General features: G+C 41.8%; 1 protein-coding gene across 4 annotated transcripts in view; it reads right to left on the bottom strand.

The window, feature by feature from the left end:
• Positions 1 to 21791, bottom strand: part of NR4A3 (nuclear receptor subfamily 4 group A member 3) — a 42707-nt gene that overhangs the window by 3412 nt on the left and 17504 nt on the right. For all 4 annotated transcript variants that reach the window (XM_078373351.1, XM_009000203.4, XM_035253066.3 and 1 more), the window contains 2 exons: positions 16793 to 16992; positions 14025 to 14203 (listed from right to left, as the gene is read on the bottom strand). In XM_078373351.1, coding sequence (XP_078229477.1) covers positions 14025 to 14203; positions 16793 to 16992 — 379 coding nt within the window. The remainder of the gene's footprint in view (positions 1 to 14024; positions 14204 to 16792; positions 16993 to 21791) is intronic.

The following is a 21791-nucleotide window of genomic DNA, read 5'->3' as shown; positions in this document are numbered from 1 at the left end:
CATGGCCTTTGGTATTAAACAACACCAAGGTTTGAATCCTAGTCCCAACACTTACTTGCGTGCGTCCTAGAGTAAGTCTCTTAACTTCTGAGGACAAATTTCCTTATGAGATGAAAAAAATGATGATACTCAATTCAAGGTTTCTGCAATAGCCAGCTTAGGTAAGTAACACAAGGGAAGCACAGCTCCTGGCACACAGCCATGTGTAATAAATGGCAGGGTGGTTATTATTTTGCACACATTATCCTACTTAGGTCTCAGAAAGCATGGTCAGTAGGCAACTATTTTTCAGAGTGGCATAGAAACACATCCAGGCAAATGAATTCATGTTTCTATCTTGACAGATTCACTTGAGGGAGGTGGGGAGGCTGTAAGTTCCATTTGCTAATCCAAGGACTGCCTGACAAGACTCAGCAGAGCAAAGTGCATTCTTGTGTTTTTATGCTAACCAGCATTGAGAAGAATTCAGCTTTTCTTTTCCTTGTTTTGTCCCCCCACCCTTGAAACCCCTATTGACATATACCTGGCACTCTGTACAAAATACACATGTCCTCCTGCTGTGGAGATGGAAAAGAGAAGGGGAGGAAGCCCAGAAGGATGTGATACAGACATTTTATAATGTATCAAGACACAAATACCAATATCTTATATTTTATAAAACAATGTGTAAAGTGATCTCCACGTCAAATACTATCATCTATTTTATGTATAAGGTTAAATGAATCTCCCAAAGTCACTCAGCTGCTAAAAACTCGGATTTGAACCCAATATTCTGAGGCAAATACCGGCCTCTTGTTCCAGAGCAACGGGAAGGGAGCCTGACATCCACAACAAATCACTGTGCTCTCCCTCAACGTTTACATTTCAGAGCCTCTTTTCTTCTCTTTCTTTCTTTCTTTTTTTTTTCTGAGACAGAGTCTTACTCTGTTGCCCAGGCTGGAGTGCAGTGGTGCTATCTTGGCTTACTGCTCCCCCACTGCCCCCCTCCCACCCCCGGTTCAAGCAATTCTCCTGCCTTACCCTTTCAAGTAGCTAGGACTACAGGTGTGCACCAACATGCCTGGCTAATTTTTTGGTATTTTCAGTAGAGACGGGATTTTGCCATATTGGACAGGCTGGTCTCGAACTCCTGACCGCAAGTGATCCTCCTGCCTTCGCCCCCCAAAGTATTGGGATTACAGGTGTGAGCCACTGTGCCTGGCCTCAGAGCTTCACTTCTAAGGGAGGAGCTTGGCCTCTGTTATCTCACTTTTCTTCTCTCACTATATTTATATGTAGAATTATGAACCTTGAGGGATGGAAGACATCCTTCTAATGGGAAATGAAGCAATAGTTTCTAATTTTTACTAATTTAATTTTTTTTCGAGTCAAGGTCTTTTTATCTGGGCTGCAGTGCAATGGTGCTATCATAGTTCACTGTAGCCTTGAACTCCTGGGCTCAAGTGATCCTCCTGCCTTAGCCTCCCAAGTAGCTAGGACTACAGGTATGCACCACCACACCTGGCTGATTTTTTAAATTATTTTTTGTAGAGGCAGGGCCTCACTATGTTACCCAGGCTGGTCTTGAACTCCTGGGCTCAAGTGATCCTCCTGCCTCAGCTTCCCAAAGTGCTGAAATTACAGGCATGAGCTACTATGCCTGGCCCTAAATTAATTTTTTAAGTTGGAAAGGTTTTGTTAGAAAACTTATTTCCTTGAATCAAAAACCAATCCGAAAAATAAAGAATTATCCAGACACTTTTCTCTTGTCTCAAATAAGAGGCTTGGAACTAGGAAATCTGCATTATCCTCAGCTTGGCTAGTTGTGTATGATTTGGGGAAGTTCTTCCCTCTTTGGGGCCCTGTAAAAGGAGAAGGTTGAACTTAATTATCTGTAAGGTCCCAAAACAGCTCTGATGTGTTATTTTCTTTTTCTTTCTTACTTTTTTTTGGTCTGAGAGAGTCTCACTCTGTTGCTCAGGCTGTAGTGCAGTGGTAAAATCTCAGCTCACTGCAACTTCCACCTCCTCAGTTCAAATGATCCTCCTGCCTCAGCATGCCATGTAGTTGGGAATAGAAGTATGTGCCACCACACCAAGCTAATTTTTGTATTTTTAGTAGCGACAGGGTCGCTGTTTCACCATGTCAACTAGTCTGGTCTCAAACTCCTGGCCTCAAGTGATCCACCCATTTCAGCCTCGCAAAGTGCTGGGATTATAGGCATGCACCACTGCACCTGGCCTGATATGTTATAATGATATGAAAATACAACCAAGAAGAAGATTGCCAGAGGCATCTCCATGGATTGTAAGCTGCAGGCATCTTATCTCAATGCAATATGCTATAAAGAGAAGGGCACTGGGCCTGGAGTTAGACCTGGGTTCTAGTTCTGGTTCTGTCACTAGGTAGGTGACCTAATTTCTCTAAGGCTCGATGTCTTCATAGGAAAATCGGAATTATTGGGTGGCAGAAACACAGCCTTTGCTGTATTCTTCCTTTGTGTCTTCAATGTTATGCAATAAATTAAAAGAAAAATTGCAATGATATTAAGACCCAACTCCATGGATTGTTGTGGCTCAAATAAGATAATGTTACGGTAAAGTGATCTGTCAACTGTAGAGGGCTACACACATGGAATAACCCGCACCAAAGACAATGCTTGCCAGTGGGCAAGTGGCTGGCAACTACAAGGTCTAACAAAAGGCAATTAGTGGCCTAATTCCCAAGCTTTGCAGTGCATCATTTTGCTTTCCCTGAGAAGCAATTAGCTAATCAGTGCAGGTGCAGGCTTGTCTCCTACGGGTTATCTTTACAAAATGCATAGGCTCCATGTTTCAGTCTCAGAAGAAGCACCTAAGAGTGAATTTTAAGAGAATTCCTGCATGCAGTAGTGTTCGCCAAAAGTTTTATTTTTCCCCCAAAACAAAAAAGCAGCCTGTAAATTTCAAGAGCTATAAATCGTTCATAGCCTCTGACCAAGTAATCCCACTCTTGGGAATTTATCCAAAGGAAACATTTAACAGAAGAATAAACCTGTATACATGGAGACATTTCGTTCAGTATTATCTATTACCAAGACAAAACAAAACAAAAGCAATCAAACAAAAACTGGAAAAAGGCAAAGGGCTGAAGAATAGGGGAACTGCTAAGTAAACGATGGTATATAGAAGGGAAGATTCTGGAGACGTCAAACAGAACAAATATGAAGACTATGAAGCAAAATGAAAAAAATGTTTAAATAAAGAGCAGAATATTAAATACTATCTAAGCTGTGATTCCATCTATGCAAAAATTATTTCTTTACATAGAGAAAATATAAACATGAAAATACCTATGGGGTTTTGGGATAACTTTTTCCTTCCTTTAAAAATGTCCAGGTTGTGCTCTTTGCATAATAATGTTAAAATAGAATAAGATGGATTTTGTCCTTTGTGAAGCCCTTGAGTAGCTATAACATGATCGAACATCACCTTGCTGATACTAAATTGAATTAATACTGAGAAATATCCAATTAGATTCATAACCTAGGGAGAGACGCCTTTCTCAGAATAAATACCAGTCCATTGATTTAAACTTTCCTTTCCCTTCAGTGTCTCATGTCTTACATAACATTCAAGAGCTCATATTCATCATCAGGATACAGTAACTGAGCAATATGCTAGCTGGATTTGGGGAAGGGGCTAATGTGGAACCTTGTAACCAGACTTTCTCATGGCCAAACTCACAGAAGGTGCTGCAGAGTTTTCCCTGCTCTCCAACCAGTTGCGACTGCTCAATAACTATGGCAACCATTATTTATTCAGTGAATTCAAGTGGAGATCGATACCTCCTGCCAGCTGGATCAACTCTAGGCCTGGAATTCCTCGAGGAATTCAGAGACACTCCTATTAGAAGCCAAAGGCACCTCAACCCTTCTTTGTTGTTTTGAACAGCCACTGGATTTGTAGCTTCTTTACTTTTTCAAAAGGGCTGAGATAATATTCAGTCTCCATGCAAACTACTGCCAGCAGCCAGTAAGATTTTCAAATCACTAGGGAGTCACCAAGTGTCTGGGTCCTTCCCTAGTAATTTGAAATCCCTTAAAACCCAATCACTGACATTTTAGTTAAAGGGATCTGCTTTCTTCTTGTAGCTTGGTAAACATGACTGTGGAGCTGATATACAGAGTTCATAAATTCTGGGGGTAATCACACATTTGGACTATCCCCTTTCCTAGAGAATTATACACAGAAGATTTTAGCTTACGGTCTTTGTCCACCATTAAACAAAACAAACTTCTTAGTATTTCTTGCATTTTGATCTATATAATTTTCATAGAATGCTTCAGTATATTAACTTGGGCATTATATAGTCAAAACTTTATAACATACAGAAATGGTTAAGTAATTTATGCATCATCATTCTTGCATCATCATTATGCATCATCTAATCTATCTTTCTAATAGATAGATTAGAAAGAGTTTGAGTTATTTAGTTCAAATTCCTATCTAAGACAAGAATCTCTACTAAAAGCTACTATAAAGAGAGTGTCAGGTAGTGCCTGGACTGGGAGTTAACTATAATATTATGCCATAATAATATAAATATATTTAATAGCACTTTATATAATACCCTTTTACTTAAGATTATTTTATCTCACTCTCACAACAATCCTGTGAATTAGGCAGGACAAAGATTATCTTTAATTAATATGTATGGATGGTAAGGCTCAATTAAATGATGTGCCCATAGTCAAAATTAGCAAGGGGCTATTTTCTTTCACTCCAAGTCTTTCCTTTCCCTCCATACCTATTAATTATACTTCTTTCACAGGCTGCCTTCCATCTCTGGATGTCTCTAACTGTTAGAAAGTTTCTCATCCTGAGATTAACTAGCCTTTCTGTAACTCTCTCCTATTTTCTATACACCAAATTAACTAATTGCTTCTTTCAACAAATGTTTATGAGCACCTATTCTGTGGCAAGCAATGTTATAACCACTGGGGTTAGAGACTCGACAGACAACAGATCACACTCCTAATCTTTGTGTGGTATGAACATTGGATTCTTGTGCATTTTAGCTATCCATGCATAGACATCTCTGCTTAGAGCAAGAGAGAGGGGTTGGGGGTGAGGGGGAACCAGGGAAGAAGGAGTCGGGGAGAGAGTGATGGAATGAAATAATAGAGCTATTTACGTCTGTGCTCATGTCTTCCCATCTTCATCTGGTTAAGATCTACTCATTCTTTGGATCTCAGATCAAATATTTCCTGAAGGAAGCTTCCCTATTTACCCTCAGTCTAGATCATGTTCTCCTCTGGCACTCCAATCTTTCCCTTTGCAGGACATAACAGTTTGGAACCAGATGTTATATGATTTTTCTTCTCCTATTAATTGTAAGCACCATGGGAGCATGAACTGTATTTGCTCAACATTGTATCTCCAGCACCAAGCCTAGTACATGAAAGACACCCAATCAATATCTGTTTAGTGGACACATAAATAGAGGAACAAGGGTCTATAAAAATGATTATATAAGTACTAAAAATGTAAGTTGCTAAGAACCAAATATACAGGTTGGGAGTTATTAAGAAGCTAACAATAGTAAAGAATTTTACAAACTCTAGAACCTACCACATCAAAGCTTTGGAATTAGATTTCTTGGCTGTAAATCTGAGTTCTACCACTTATTTATTTACTTATTTATTTTTGAGACAGAGTCTCTCTCTGTTGCCCAGGCTGGAGTGCAGTGGTGTGATCTTGGCTTAGTGCAACCTCTGCCTCTCAGGTTCAAGAAATTCTCCTGCCTTAGCCTCCCGAGTAGCTGGGACTACAGGCGCATATCACCATGCACAGCTAATTTTTGTATTTTTAGTAGAGGCTGGGTTTCACCATGTTAGCCAGGCTGGTCTTGATCTCTTGACCTCATTATCTGCCCGCTTTGGCCTCCCAAAGTGCCGAGATTACAAGCGTGAGCCACCGTGCCCAGCCTCTACCACTTATTAACTGGGTGACTTTGGGTCTGTTTCCACATTTGTAAATGGTGCTAATAATGGCACTTGCCCTATGGGTTGTGATGAGAAGTAAACAAGTTAATAATACATGTCAAGTATTTGGAACCATGCCTAGCATATAGTGAGCACTTAGTGAATATTTGCAAGTATCCTCTCTATCTAAAACTCAAGTAATTACCTTCCCCTTCAAATCTGCCACTTCTCTGAGCTTGTCTATTAATATTACAGGTTTTCCCATCAGTCTCATAATCATCTCTAACAATCCCTTCCCCTAACCCACCATATTTAATCCATTGCAAGCACTTCAGTTCTTATCTCTATGATGTTCCTTGCATTTATATCTTCCTGTCAATACCCATAGTCTCTGGACCAGGATCTTCAATATCTGTGCTATCTAGATCATTTTAGCAGTTCTCGACTGATCTCCATGCTTCCTGTATCTGCTGTTAGACCTACCTAACCAGAATCTGCAATGCAATCAGATGTCTGGTGCGGTGAATGGTGGCGAAGCTCTGCTCTAGTCAATCATAGTCCTCATAAGATGCTCGACTCAGTCCACACCTAGTGTTCATCTCATCTCATTCCCCAAGGCAGGAACTCATTCCTCAAGGCAGCTTATTCCAATTTCAAATGTTTCTTTCAATGATAAAGCTTTTCTTATACTGAGCTAAAATTTGCCTTTCTACATATCAGGGGTCCCCAATTGGTTTCTGTCCATGGCCTATTGGGAACTGGGCCACACAGCAGGAGGTAGCAGCAGGCAAGCAAGCAAAGCTTTGTCTGTATTTACAGCCACTCTCCATCATTTGCATTACTGCCTGAGCTCCACCTCCTGTCAGATCAGTGGTGGCATTAGATTCTCATGGGAGCATGAATCCTACTGTGGACTGCACATGTGAGGGATCTAGGTTGCACACTCCTTATGAGAATCTAATGCCTGATGATCTGTCACGGTCTCCCATCATCCCCAGATGGGACCCTCTAGTTGTAGGAAAATGAGCTCAGTGCTCCCACTGATTCTACATTATGGTGAGTTATACAATTATTTAATTATATATTACAATGTAATAATAATAGAAATAAAGTACACAATAAATGTAACGAACTTGAATCATCCAGAAACCATTCCCCCAACCCCAGTCCATGTAAAAATTATCTTCCATGAAACCAGTTCCTGGTGCCAAAAATGTTGGAGACCAATGCTATACGTACTTTTCAATTCTGCCTCTTGGGCTTATATGAGAAATGTCAAATTCTCTTCTTTGCAGGAGTAGGGGATAAAGAAAGGAATGATAGTAACCATCAGGAGCCCCACCAAGGGGAAAAGTAACTCCCCTGTCTGAGCAGGTCTTAGGGCAAAGGCTAACTTGGTGACAACAATACGGTTCCAGCCAAAGGGAAAGGAAAGGTGGGCCCCTGGAGAGAGGTATATGTAACTCAAACACCAACAAACAGAACTCCCAGCTCTGAGCTCTACAGCTTTCTCTGGGAATTCACCTTGCTGCTACCACTCATGTCATATACAACATCCTTTATTGATGGGCAGTCCCAGAGACATTGAGCCCATGCTGGTCAGGGAGCCACAAGTCAGTAGGCAGTCTGTGTTGAGGCTGATTTAAATAGTACTTTTCAATCTATCTTTGATTTGGTAGAGTATGTGTCTGTCTCTCTCTCCAGTGAGACCACAGACTCTTTGAGGGTAAGGGACTGTGTCTGGTGCACAGTAGATGCTCAATAAATATTTACTGAAGTAATCTGAATCAAAGTAAGGCAATTTTCAAGATTTCATACTTTTCTGATAACTGTGGTAGGTGAAAAATAATTAATTCAGATTTTTCTAACTTGGGAGACTTTGTGATACAATTGGCCCATTCATTCAATGAATATTTGCCATATGCCAGATACTTGTAAATGCTAAAGTAATTTTAAAGCTAAATAAGACTCTCCCTGTCCTTAAGAACCCCACAGTCTAGTTGGTAAAGAAAGACACAAATAAATTCCTTAATACAATGTGTATATTCAATGGCAGGGATGCATGAACACTTTCATGGATTCTTAGCAAGACAGCTGGCTCTTCATGGAAGTGTGTAAAACAAATAATATAATAATAACAATGAAGGTTTGTCTGATTTTTTTTCTCTGCATAGTATACATTAGTTCATTCAATCTTTATAAGAAACCTGCAAGTAGACATCTTTATCCCTGTGATAAACTAGGAAATAGAGATTCAGAGAGGGTAAGGAACTTGTCCAAGATTGCAAAGACAGCACATTTCAGGGTAAAGACCTAAACTCAGATCTCCAGTCTCTAAATCCTGTGGCCTCTCTCTTCTCCCACCTTTTTGGTTCTTAACTATTCTGCCCTGCTACATTTTACATTTAGTTTTCCTTGCAATGTAGCTGACAGCTTTATTTGATGCAAAAGCAGGGGTAACCAGGTAACCATTTAGAGTGCGCAGTGGAGCTCTGAAAAGACAGATGGCAGAGGGTGTGGCATGGTCAGCCACCTGTCTAGTCCTGCTGTGTCACTGTGTCACTGCTTTCTGCCCTCAGTTCTGCCCTCCTTCTGCCTCCTCAGTCTTAGAGGTCATGTTTCAACATGACCAGGAAAAAGATGACAGGCAGAAGAGAAAGGAGTCATTTTCTCATCTGACAGATGACCTGAGTAGGGAAAAGAAAGCCATGGGGAACAGCAAAATGGCATTTGAGCGCTCAAGATTCCCTCTGCCATCTGGTTCAAAACTACCTTTCCAATCTTATTTCCCCTATTTCTGTACAGGAAATGCATTTTGCTGTGAGGTTAGGTCATCGTATCAGGCCAGAATTATCACAAAGAATTAGTTTTATCCCTGAAAATCCTTTAACTTTCCCAAAAGCATAAGACATGTTCTCAGCACTCATCACCAGAGGCAGAGAAACCATGACCAGTAGTGGATTCATATCTTCTCTGTTAAGCTCACTCCTGGACATACAGTCATCAAATGTAATAGCCTGCACGCTTTTTTTTTTTTTTTTTTTTTGAGATGGAGTTTTGCTCTTGCTACCCAGGCTGGAGTACAATGGCGCCATCTCGGCTCACCACAACCTCCACCTCCTGGGTTCAGGCAATTCTCCTGCCTCAGCCTCCTGAGTAGCTGGGATTACAGGCACGCGCCACCATGCCCGTCTAATTTTTTGTATTTTTAGTAGAGACAGGGTTTCACCGTGTTGACCTCGATGGTCTCGATCTCTTGACCTCGTGATCCACCCACCTTGGCCTCCCAAAGTGCTGGGATTACAGGCTTGAGCCACCACGCCAAGCCAGCCTGCACTCTTAATTTTTCTCCTCTTGCTACTTGAATCATATGTGTGATTTTAACATATGCATGCAATTCCACTGTAATTGTTTTACCCCTTAACTGCACTGAGGCATTCAACTGTCATGCCCTTGCTATACTCTTTCCTTCATCTGGAATGTTCTGTATATCTTCCCATGTCTAGATGCTACCTCTTTGGGAAGCCAGTCATGACCAACACTTCTACCTTCCTTCACCTCAGAAAAGTTAGCAGTAATCGGGACTTCCATCACACTGCATCTGTCCCTTTTCAGGACCTAAGCACTAATCACTAATACATCAAGTTCATATATCATAATCTATGGCTTCCTAGTAGACTACCCAATTCCTGGCAGAAGAATGCATGCCTAGCTCATCTTTGCATCACTAGAGACTGTCACAATGCTTGGTACACAGTAGGCCCTCAATGCTTATTTAATGAATGGATATTTATGAAAAAAATTCCACACTAACTTTCTGTTTGGTGGTGGTGGTGCTTCTTATTTATCAACAGGTTGATATTTGGTTGCAGTTATAAACATGAACTGCAACCAGATATCAGCTCATTGGTATCCCATCAGATTCAAAGCACTTCCATTACTTCAGAGACGCAGCACTGGCAAAAGGCAATGGTTAGGGTAGATAAATAGGGAATCTAAAAAACGTTTGAAAACCAACCACTGTGGGGAAACCCCCTATTTACTGCAGGAAAAGAGAGTGATCTGAATGAAACCATTTCCTGCCCCACTTCACCACCTAGTTTTTCTTGAGGGTGTACAGAGAGAGGAGGAGTACAAAGAAAAAAGAATCAGAAAAAAAAAGCCATGTTCGTGCAAACTACCGAATACTGTCCAGATTCTTAATACTTTTCCTGGAAGCAAGCCTAGTTAAACTTCTAAGATGCCATTTCCTTTTCATAAGCTCTCCTCTGTGGTTTAAGAAAAGACAATTTTGGGATGAATTTTCTAATGTAAATAGCCCAGCTGATACTCCACAGTCACCCTTTATCATCAACGAAGCTTATTCAGAAGTCTAGATCCATGGCAGCTCATATTCAAATGAAAATTAATATCCACAGCAATGCATACTGTTTCCCAAGCATCGCCTTTTCTAACATTTCCTGATATTTTCACACGTATCAAACCCACTTTCAACCAGTAAATCACAGAGTGTTTTAAGGTCCAGAAATTAGACAAGAAGGCCTAAAACTTGTTGTAAGCTAAAACCTACAGCAGGAATGAGGGCAGGAACAGGAGATACCTGGTCCAGGAGGCCCCAAGACACCGCTGTAGAGCACTTGGCCCATTGTAAGTGCTTGTTAAGTGCAGCTTAATTACTTTAATATCACTGTCCTTTAAGCCACTCTCTCAAGCATCCAAGGTGACTGTCACCAAATATACTACCTTCTGAAGCTACCACCTGTTTCCTCATGCCACTGAGTTTGATGTTTCCAAGGGGTAGGGGAAGACATATGCCTAACTTGAGGGAATCTGTCACTATCACTCCAAGGGGGACCATAGGTGAATTCAGAATTGCCTAACCTGAATCCAGTTTGGTTACAATGCCAACTGAATTTTCTGTAAACCTCACTGCTGCCCTATGGAATAGACATGGTTATCCTCATTTTACAAGTGGGGAAACTGAACTTCAGGGAACTGAAACATGTTACCCAATAGCACCTACTTATTAAACTTGGGGCCAAAGATTAAAATGTGGGAGTGCTCAGTTCCAAAGTCCATGCTATTTCTGCCATGCCAAACTGCCTCCTCCCACAGCCAATCTCCACATAAATGGGCAGTGGGCTAAGGAGCTGTAATTGCAGGGCACAGAACAAATGGGATGCAGAAAGAGGACTGGCACCACCATTCTCCTAATTTCTACTCTGTATTCTCTGCACTGAACTGCCCAGTCTCTCTGGGTTGGGTCTTCCTGGAACCCACATGTCCTGGCCTCTTATATCTCTATCAATTTCCATTTAAAGAGTGAAATGAAGGTGTGGGCTTCAGGGATGGGCCCTCCTCTTGAATCATGGCTCTCACACCTGGACTGGCCTTTTTCCTCTTAGATTCTTCCCCATTCTAATCTAATCTGTGCCCAAAATGTACTTGACAGGGTAAATCTTTCTAAAATGCAAAACTGACCATCAAGCTCCTTTGGTCAAAACTTGTGGATCCTTGTTATGCTCAAGATAAATTCTGCTCCCCTCACCTAGGTGTGGAAGGTTCTTCATGTCCCACCCCACCCTGACCTATCAGACCAGTCATATCTCCTGTCATTCCATTTTTCAGCTGTTTCCTTTTTGAAATGTAGCCATATTTTCAATGGCTTTTGGCAAATGTTTATTTATGCCTGGATCTTCACTTTTTCCATTTTAGCCAAGAGACATCTTCTACATTTACAAAGGACCAGCTCCTGTGATCTCTTCTTAGAGGACCACCCCACCTGATGTCTCTGAGTACTTTGGACTCTCATTCCCTTGTCTCCACAGTGGCACTCAACACCTTGCATCACATGTAGTACTTTGCATGTCTCTATCCTCTAGGGATATGTGTTACCATCTCTGAAAAACCTAATGACATGCATCATAGTGCCTAGGTCAGGGAATATTTGCTGATTAACTGGACTCAACACTCATTCCCATAGAGATGAGGCAATGAACGCCTTTACTTACAGGAATCCGAAGCTGGATCTAGTTTTTTGTTTTTGTCTTTTAAAAATGAACTAAACTCCATACTTTCTAGTTTTGAATGTTTAACTGACATAGGAATTGCTGAAATTGAGCTAAAGAGCTTTAGTTCAAAGGTAGCCTTGAACCAGTTTCCTTCCAGTCCCGATGTAGTAATATGCTTGTGCCTTAAATATGTTTATTTTATTCAGATGCTCCGGTATGCCATTTGAAAGCCCTCCAAATGAAATCCATACTCTTTGAGACTGCCTTGGTTTTTGTTTCGTTAATGGCTCTCTTAGAAGTCTAGCAGCCCCATTTAAAAAAAAAAAAAGTGAGTTTCTCATCCTGGACCAAAGACCAGAAGGAAGTCAGTTTTCATTAGGAATACTGAAGAAACAGCCAGTGTCTGAATCCTCACTGCAACCATACCATTTACTTGTCTTTGCCTTCAATGTTAACCATCAAATGATGAACCAGCCTAGCTTCTTAAGGCACACAGACACATCTAACTTTAGCTAAAAAGACATGTCACAAGAAATGCATGTAAACAATGCCTGGGCAAATCAATGCAATATTCCAGTGAAACAGAAAGAAGGGGCCATCTGTACCAGAGGATGCATTTGGTGCTCTGGAAACTCACTGTCTGCCTGAAAAACATGTTTTCTACAGCCAAGAGCATATTAATCTGATCTTGAACTCTCAGTTCAACAGCCAAGCCTATGCTTGTGTCTGACCAAAAGGACAAGGATGAGCCCTTCATTTGGCCACTTCTGGAGCACTCACCCTCTGTCACCGCCTCCCCAGGCCCCAGTCTGACTGAAAAGAATGAAGTCTAACAGGACCCTCTAAAAGGATGAAAGGGCAAAGGGAGCTGGGGCCAGGGCCTCCATGGGCACAAGGAGATGGTATTCCATCCCTTGCCCAACATGCACCTTCCTCCATCCCACCCCACCTTGGGATTCTTTATCTACCAAAAGATAGAAAGAGAGAGACGTATAGAGGGAGACAGGCATAAATCAAATATGTTTTATGCCTGTGGTTAAAAAACTGTTGAGTTGGCTGGGCACGATGGCTCACACCAGGAATGCCAGCACTTTGGGAGGTCAAGGCAGGCAGATCATTTGAAGTCAGGAGTTCAAGACCAGCATAATGGAACCCCATCTCTACTACAGATACAAAAATTAGCCAGGTATGGTAGCAGGCACCTGTAATCCCAGCTACTCAGGAAGGTGAGACAGGAGAATTGCTTAAATCCAGGAGGCAGAGGTTGCAGTAAACTGAGATCACATCATTGCACTCTAGCCTGGGTAATGGAGTGAGACTCCACCTCAAAAATAATGATAATAACATTAAAAAAATAAAAAACTACTGAGTTGAGCCATTTTTGCTTTTTCTCAGTCCTATGCCAATCAAAAGTTATTAAATCAAGTTGTATTTGATATGTCTGTAGTTTTTTTGGTTTACTTTAGGTTGCTAGCCAAGAACTGGGGAGAGGGGAAGCCTCATCACCTCTGCTCCACAGGAATGGGCTGGTTAAGGTAATCTTCCCAGGAAAGGCTTTGTAAAAAGAACTTTGAACAAGTCTCGACAACAGAGTGAAACAGGGCTACAAAACAGCCAAGTATGTCTGGTGGCACGTGCCTATAGTCCCTACTACTCAGAAGGCTGAGATGGGAGGATCACTTGAGCCCAGGAAGTCAAGGCTACACCAAGCCATGATTGTGTCACTGCTCTCCAGACTGAATGACAGAGCAAGACCCTGTCTCAAAACAAACAAACCCTGATGCATCTAGTCCCACTGTCCACAGATCTCTGGTGTAAACTTAGATTTTCATATATTGGGCTTGTTGACAATAACAATTCAATAGACTAGGGATTCTCTTTCCTAGAAGTTTATGATGACACATTATAGATGCCTGTTTCTTTGCTTAAACTTGGTTAAACTTACCAGATTTTGGAAAAATGGTAGTAATTTTCCCATTTTCTCGTGTATGTGGTGGTCAAGGCCAGACTCCACCATAACAAAGGGAAGGAGAGAAATGAAGATGCAATTCTGGCAAGGTGGTGCTTACCTGTGATCATGCTCAGTGCTGACAGGCAGGCTAAGGCTTGGATATCAAGGTTCAGGCTCTGCAAATTTAAGGAAAAGTCTTTAATAGAGTCGAGCCACTCCCCAAATCCACGAAGGCACTGAAGTCGATGCAGGACAAGTCCATTGCAGAATACAAACTTATCTTCAGCAGTGTTTGACCTGGCAGGTGAGAGGAAGAGAGACATTAAATAGGTCTGTCCAGTCTGTCCAACTTGATAACATATGACACACAGGCACCCAAACAGCCACGGAGCAGCACTGGGACCCTGGTGTGGTGGTATGAAGCATGCCCAGATACCCGAAATGAACAAGACTATGTTCTCCAGGATGAACCACTTGCCTATGCTAATATCTTTGGTGAGCATCAGCCCAGGGGAAGATATGGGCTGTGGCACCGGCTGTCTTATTACTAGAATCAATTATTGGCTTTCCTTGGGACAGGACATGGGGGAGCAGGCACTCATGGGTTACGGAAGTGAAACCCAGTGCACCCTCTCTCTCAGCAATGACCATAAGACTGTTCCTTCCAGGGCTCCTGAGACAGAGCTTGTCCTTGATTTTCTTAAATGTTAAAAACTGCCAAGGTCTGAGGCTAGACACTACAATTCCATTGTACAGACTTTAAAAATACCAAGTCCTTGGCCGGGTGCAGTGTCTCACGCCTATAATCCCAGCACTTTGGGAGGCTAAGGTGGGTGGATCACCTGAGATCAGGAGTTTGAAATCAGCCAGGGCAACATGGTGAAATCCCATCTCTATTAAAAATACAAAAGTTAGCCAGGCTTGATGGCACACACCTGTAGTCCTAGCTACTCAGGAGCCTGAGGCAGGAGGATGGCTTAAAGGCAGGAGGTGTAGGTTGCAGTGAGCTGAGATCATGCCACTGCACTCCAGCCTAGGTGACAGAGTAAGACTCTGTCTCAGAGAAATAAACAAAACCAAAAACAAAAAACCCAAGTCCCTGCAAGTGCCAGAAGTCAATAACAAACAGAAGGGTGGCCTAATGTAAAACAAGTCCTTATTTTCTATTACCTTCTCTGCTGTTAACATTGGGGCCGCGAGGGCTATTTCTAAATCTGTCCTGGTAGTTTATATTAAGTCCATCATCATCTCCTTCTTGTTTCTTGAACGATGCCCTGGAATTTCCAGTGGGACATCAAGACTGAGGGGTGTGGCTTTGGGTGCTTCTTAAATCTCTCTGGACTTCTTTTTCCTTAATTATAAAACAAAAATTCTAATTGCTACCACCTAAGATTGTTGAGGGAATTAAAGAAAAGATTTGCAAGTCCATGCATGGTGCCCAGTACACAGGATGGTTCAACAAGTATTGGGTATAACAAGTAATGGGCTGAATTCTATGTGGTCCTTCCTTTAATCTTAGATTTCCTTTAACTTTCAAATCTCTTGCCACGTATTTATCTATCTTGGCCTGTTGTATTAACAAGTCAAATATCTCTTTGTGCTTCTTGGATGAACAGCTTCATTCATTCCTTCACTCAGCCAAGTGTCTAATGAGCATGAAGTATGTGTTATTCCTGGAGCCAGGCACTGGAGAAAACTTGGTGAATAGGCCGTATACGCTACCCACCTGCATGGAGCTTAGAGTCTACTCAGTCCTTTGTTGCATGTCTAATAGATGACAGTCACATTGCTGGCTCAGCTCTGGTGTATACTGGAGTGGCTACAAATTAAGGTATTACTGGTACTCTAGTTGTAACTCCACCCAATCTCTCCTACTGATCCCTCGACAGAAGGCATAGACAGGACAGAATGATTCAGTCTCAGAGTTTAAAACATGGACCCTGACGACTGGCATCAGAATAGTTAAAAGCATGAGTTAAAAATGCAGACTTCTGGACTTCTCCTACAATCTACCAAACCAAAATATATGGCAATGAGGCCTGGCAATCTGCACTTTAAAAGTTAAACAGGAGTTTCTGGTAACAATATGAAACTGGGGAGGGGATGGCAGGAAAGAGAAAGAGGGGAAAGATGAATTTTTCTGATCATATTTGGCTAAAAGTCGGTATCATCTAAAAATATATAACTGAAAGGAAGCAAGGAACATGAGTTAAACAAGTTATATGTAAATAAAAACAGTAATAAAATAAACTTTAAAGAGTCTACATGTGGAACTTACTAGAGAAGCTTAGATCCAAGGTTCTATCTTTTTGAAAAAATCACTTTTCCTTTTTGTGGTGTCACTGAGTATGACAGGATAGACTAAATCTTTCAATCTAAGGGTGTTCTCTTGGAATAAAACTGGGAATTGAGAAGCTGTGGGAACTCTTTAGGATCCCTTCAGGTGTGCTAGAATAGTAACTTGTTAAACAGAAACCCACGAGGTAAATACAATGTTCCAAAGCAAACACTTGCTCCCAGGAAATAGCTTATGCACCATGAGAATCCTTCCAGAATCATAGAATGTGGGAGCTGCAGGGGACTTCAAGAGATCACCAAATCCAACCTCTTCCTTTTAAGGAGGAGGGAATTGAACTTCTGGTCATGCAAATGACCTGCTCAGGGTGTGACAGCAAGTCTACAGCAGAACTGGGACTAGAAGCCAGGGGTCCCAGTGGCAAGCCTAGTGCTCATTCCATGACTCGCTGCTCAGTTTTTTTAATGCCTGATCATATTTCCCATTTGCTTCTTGATAAAACGTTTCACCAGTGATTCAGTTATAAACACAGAAGGTTTCAGCCTTCTTCAAAGAAAAGAGTAGACTGAAGATAAAATAGTAGTAATTACCTGATGGAAAGTCTGAGGACAAACAGCTCCAAAAAGGCTGATTCAATAAGTAATGTCTGATCTTCTTTAGGGAGATCAGTAAATCCCGGAATCTTTTCTGCCCAGCTTCTGGATACATCAATGGAGGCTGTCAGGAGGTTGTAGAATTGTTGCACGTGTTCAGCATCTGTGCCTGCAGCAGCCTGGTCAGTGGGACAGTACTAGAATGCAAACCAGAGAGAGCAGCATTATCCTGCTTCAGTGGGGATAATGGCATCAATTGCAAACAGGCCCTTCCAAGACCATCAATGCCTAAATTCTTCCTTTTAGGTGTCACAGTTTATAAAGCCCCTTCACATTCACAGTCTCATCTAATTCTTACAATGACCCTCTGATACAAATACAGCAAATTTTATTGTTATCACTTAATAGACAAATTTACTTAAGTCAAATTAGCAAAGTGGTTTTCACCCTTGACTGTGCAATCACCCGGGGAGCTTGAAGAAACAACTCTTGTCTGGGTCCTGCACCAAGAGATTCTCATTTAATTGGTCTGGGGTGGAGCCTAGGGGTTAAGAATTAGCTCCCCAGGTGACTCCAAAGTGGGATAGCCCAGTTGACAACTACTGCCCCAGCATTTTGTGTCCAAGTAGATCTCCAGATCTACTGCTCATTTCACTATAGCACAGCTGTCTCCCCATGAGATGCTAAATTAACCCAGTGGTTCTCAAAGTGTGGTCTCCTGACTGGCAGCATCAGCAACACCCAGGAATGTGTTAGAAATGACAATCTCGGCCAGGTGCGGTGCTCATGCCTGTAATCCCAGCACTTTGGGAGGCTGAGGTGGGTGGATCACCTGAGGTCAGGAGTTCGAGACCAGCCTGACCAACCTGGTGAGACCCCTCCCCCCATCTCCACTAAAAATACAAAAATTCATGGGGTGTGGTGATATATGCCTATAATCCCAGCTACTCAGGAGGCTAAGGCATGAGAATCACTTGAACCTGGGAGGTAGAGGTTGCAGTGAGCCAACATCATGCCACTGCACTCCAGCATGAGCAACAGAGTGAGACTCTGTCTCAAAAAAAAAAAAAGAAGAAGAAGAAGAAGTGACAATCTTAGGCCCTACCACAGACCTACTGAATTAGAAACTCTTGGGGTAGGCCCATCAAACATTAAAAAAAATTTTTTTTGTAGAAATGGGGGTGTGAGTTGGGGGTGGGTATCACTGTGTTGCTCAGGCTGGTCTTGATCTCCTGGACTTAAGCAACTCTTCTGTCTCAGCCTCCCAAAGTACTGGGATTACAGGCATGAGACACCATGCCTGGTCCACCAAACTGTTTTATCAAGATCTCCAGGTGATTATCTTACACAGTACAGTTTGAGAATCACAGAAACAGTAAGAGAAAGATGATTTTTGCTTGCTATTGATGGATATCTGTGAGATAAAACAAACCAGGAAGTGGTGGAAGGGGAGCTCTTCTTGGCAGAACCCAGACAACTGTGTGCCATCAGACTCAGGACTTGTGGCTATTTAAGTTAATAAAAATTAAATGAAATTAAAAATTCAGTTCCTCAGTCAGGTTAGCGATATTTCAAGTGTTCAACAGCCAAATGTAGGATAGAATATTTCCATCATTGAGGGGAGGTCTCTTGGACAGCATTGATCTAGAGTCCCAAGAGCAGGAAGATATAAGTAGGAATAAAGTCTTCACCCAGCTTTCCAATATTCTGGTAGAACCAGGGTTTGTTTCTAATCACTGGTGGAAAGACTTTTCTGCTGCAGGCAGGAAGATTGATACAGTGATACTAATCAAGGGACAGCCAACAACAATAAAGATTTAAGAGATTATGCAGAAACACTCACGTAAATAGGCACACCATTTCCTTCACATTAACATGGCTGTGTATCATTTTGCATCCCTTTTCTGAATTGATCCTCATGGGGTAGGGATTTTAATCTTTATTTTACAGATGAGAAAACTGAGGCTCAGAGAAGCTAAGAGACTTTCTCAAGTTACACAACCAATAGTGGCACAGCCAGGACTTACACTGACCCTGTGATTTTAAGTTTTACCCCTCTTAGCTGTTAAGTATGTTCTGATGTTACTAGCTGGTGGGATCGTTTATGAAATATTTTTTTTGAGTCGGAGTCTCGCCCTGTTTCCCAGGCTCAAGTGCAGTGCTGAGATCTCGGCTCACTGAAACCTCCACCTCCTAGGTTCAAGAGATTCTTGTGCCTCAGCCTCCCGAGTAGTTGGAACTACAGGCATGTGCCACCATGCGTGGCTAAGTTTTGTATTTTTAGTAGAGACAGGGTTTTACCCTGTTAGCCAAGCTGGTCTCCAAATTCTGAACTTAAGTAATCCACCTGCCTTGGCTTCCCAAAGTGCTGGGATTACAGGTGTTAGCCATCATGTCCGGCCTATGAAATCTTTAAAAAGCATTTTGTTTTACTCTCATTGGAGCTCTCCAGGTATGTATTCATTGGTCCTATGTTTCTGTCAACAGTACAGTGACTGGCACATAAACCTTAATAAATAATTGTTGAATATTTTTTCAATGAAAGAATAGTCAGAAGAGTGCTTAGGTTTGCTGTAATACCCTAACCTGGTTGGAGGAGAAACAGCTAATAAGCAACTAGGTGCTTACTGTGGAGCTACCTAGTGTGAGGAAATGAGACACTTATTTAATTGGGTCTTTTTTTGTGTTTTCCCAAGAAGCAGTATTAAATAACTTAAAAAAAATCAGAGAGTCCAGCTACTTTAATCTCAATTTTGTTCTGGCCCCTAATATGTGAAATAACGTAGCATCATTTTACTTTTCTGAATCTCAGTTTTCTTCTCTGTAAAATGGGGATAATACCTTCCTCAAAAAAAATATTTTTTGAGACAGGGTCTCGCTCTGTTGCCCAGGCTGGGGTACAGTGGTGTGTGATCACAGCTCACTACAGCCTTGACTTCCCTAGCTCAAGTGATCCTCCCACCTCAGCCTCTTGGGTAGCTGGGACCACAGGCAGGAACCACCACACCCATCTAATTTTTTCTATCTTTTGTAGAGACAGTGTCTTACTATATTGCTTAGGCTGTCTTGAACTGCCTGGCCTTCCTCAAAATTTTGTTGTGATGATTAAATTTGATAACATGTGAAGGGCCTGATATATAGTACATGATTAACAAGTGATATAGTGATGATATTGAAAACACTTTTGGTATCTGAAATTATCACCATCCCTCAGCTTCCATATTTATGAAATGAAATAGATTGAAGTAGAAAGTTTTTTATTTTCAGCCCTGATGTTCTAAGCTCCTATAACATCTGGTTCAGTTCAGAGCCCTGGCTCCTCTGTTCCCAACAATCCTACCCAATGCCTGGGATTCTATGAAGTCCTGAATATTCTGTGATGTCATAGATCATGGGAGCAAAGTCCAGGAGAAGGAAGCAGTTCTCCTTCCCAAGGATATTTAAGGATGGCGTCACGATCCTATGTCATAGACACTTCCCACTACCTCCTTTTGGCATACAGACTCTTAACTGGAAGACAGTGGGAAAAAGGGAATTAACTTTTTTGTTTTTTACTTTCTCCTTACTTATGAATCTATTTAATAATTCCATACGTTCTCCAAGAGCAGAATGAAATTCAGGGCAGATCCTTCCTTTCAAAAGCTGAGGGAGCTGCTTGTGAAATTCCCAAATGAGTGGGAGTAAAGGAAAGTATGTTGGACCGAGCAGCAGGTCATGGGGTCCTCATCCAGGCTCTGCACTGACTTGCTGTACAGTTCTAGACAAGTCACTTAACCTCTCTGAGTCAGTTTAAGCCTCTGGAACAGGAATCAAGTGGACTAGCTGATCCCTAAGATTCTTTCTGGCTCTTGTATTAAATGATTCTAAATATTGCTAAATAACACCAGGTATGATGTTATTGCCTGGAACTTGACACTGATTCAGCATTATTTTGTTTTAAAATAGTGGGTTAAATGGAAAGAAAAAGACTAAAGAATGGTTTCCCCTGAGAATGGATATGACAGCTACCTCCTGCACTGACTCCCCTCAATCCATGGCTCACAACTCAACAATTCCTCTGCTTCCATTATTTGTTCAGAATCCACCAGAGCACATAGCATTCACGCAGGGTCCTCTGCAGGCTTCTGCCCCTACTGGGCTCACATTTCATGCCTCCTGCACACAGGGAAGTGAAGTCCCTGCCCACCTTGTGTGTGTACTTTTCTCTGATGGAGCACAGCAAGAAGGAAAGCCAGCCAGCAGGGCCTGCCAGACTCCAGCCAGATCCTCTGGGCTTCACCTGCAGTAGTTTTGGTCCAAGTCTCAGAATTGTGGAGCCAAACTGAATTCAGCCTGAGCCACCAGTAACTTGGGGGTGACTGGAGGGTCAGCATCCAATGCTGGAGGAAAAGAAAAATCTCCTCTATTGGAGAAAAGACTTAAAGGAATGGAGCAAAACATTTTATTCTTTCTCTGCCTGGCCTACCAGTTTAGAAAAACCTCACTTAATGAATACTGGTCCTAGAGTTAGAAGGACTGGACCCCCAGCTCTGCTTCTGTGCTGCTCTACATTGATTGTGCTATCTCTGGGCTAAGTGGGTTTCAGTGTTTGAAAAAGAAAATCTAGAAATATTTGCTTACTGATTATGACAATCAAACATAGGTCAAATGCAAAAAAAAAATCTTTAAATGGAATTTTTTCCTGTTAATGCTCATTTTTTTCCAGCCTTATAGGGGTTATTCATTTGTCAGAACTCTGGCTTTCTCACTAGTCAAAGACACAGTATTACATTTACTGACAGCCAATGCCTAAAGGGTTCTCTGAAGCACCTAGAATGAGAATCTAGAGCTGCAAACAACAGCAATGGATATTATTTAAACAAAAATGGGTCTGCATGTTTCATATGGCAGTAGCACAGCTATACGAGTCAGACTTCAGCAACAGCCCAGGCCCAAAATGAGATATCTGTGTAGAAATTAAGTGAGACCCATGGAAAATACCACCCCTCAAAAATTA

The sequence above is a fragment of the Callithrix jacchus genome, chromosome 1, assembly GCF_049354715.1.
Source record: "Callithrix jacchus isolate 240 chromosome 1, calJac240_pri, whole genome shotgun sequence".
Taxonomy (NCBI): domain Eukaryota; kingdom Metazoa; phylum Chordata; class Mammalia; order Primates; family Cebidae; genus Callithrix; species Callithrix jacchus.
Note: the sequence above shows the minus strand (reverse complement) of the source record. Positions and strands in the feature narration are given on the sequence as shown.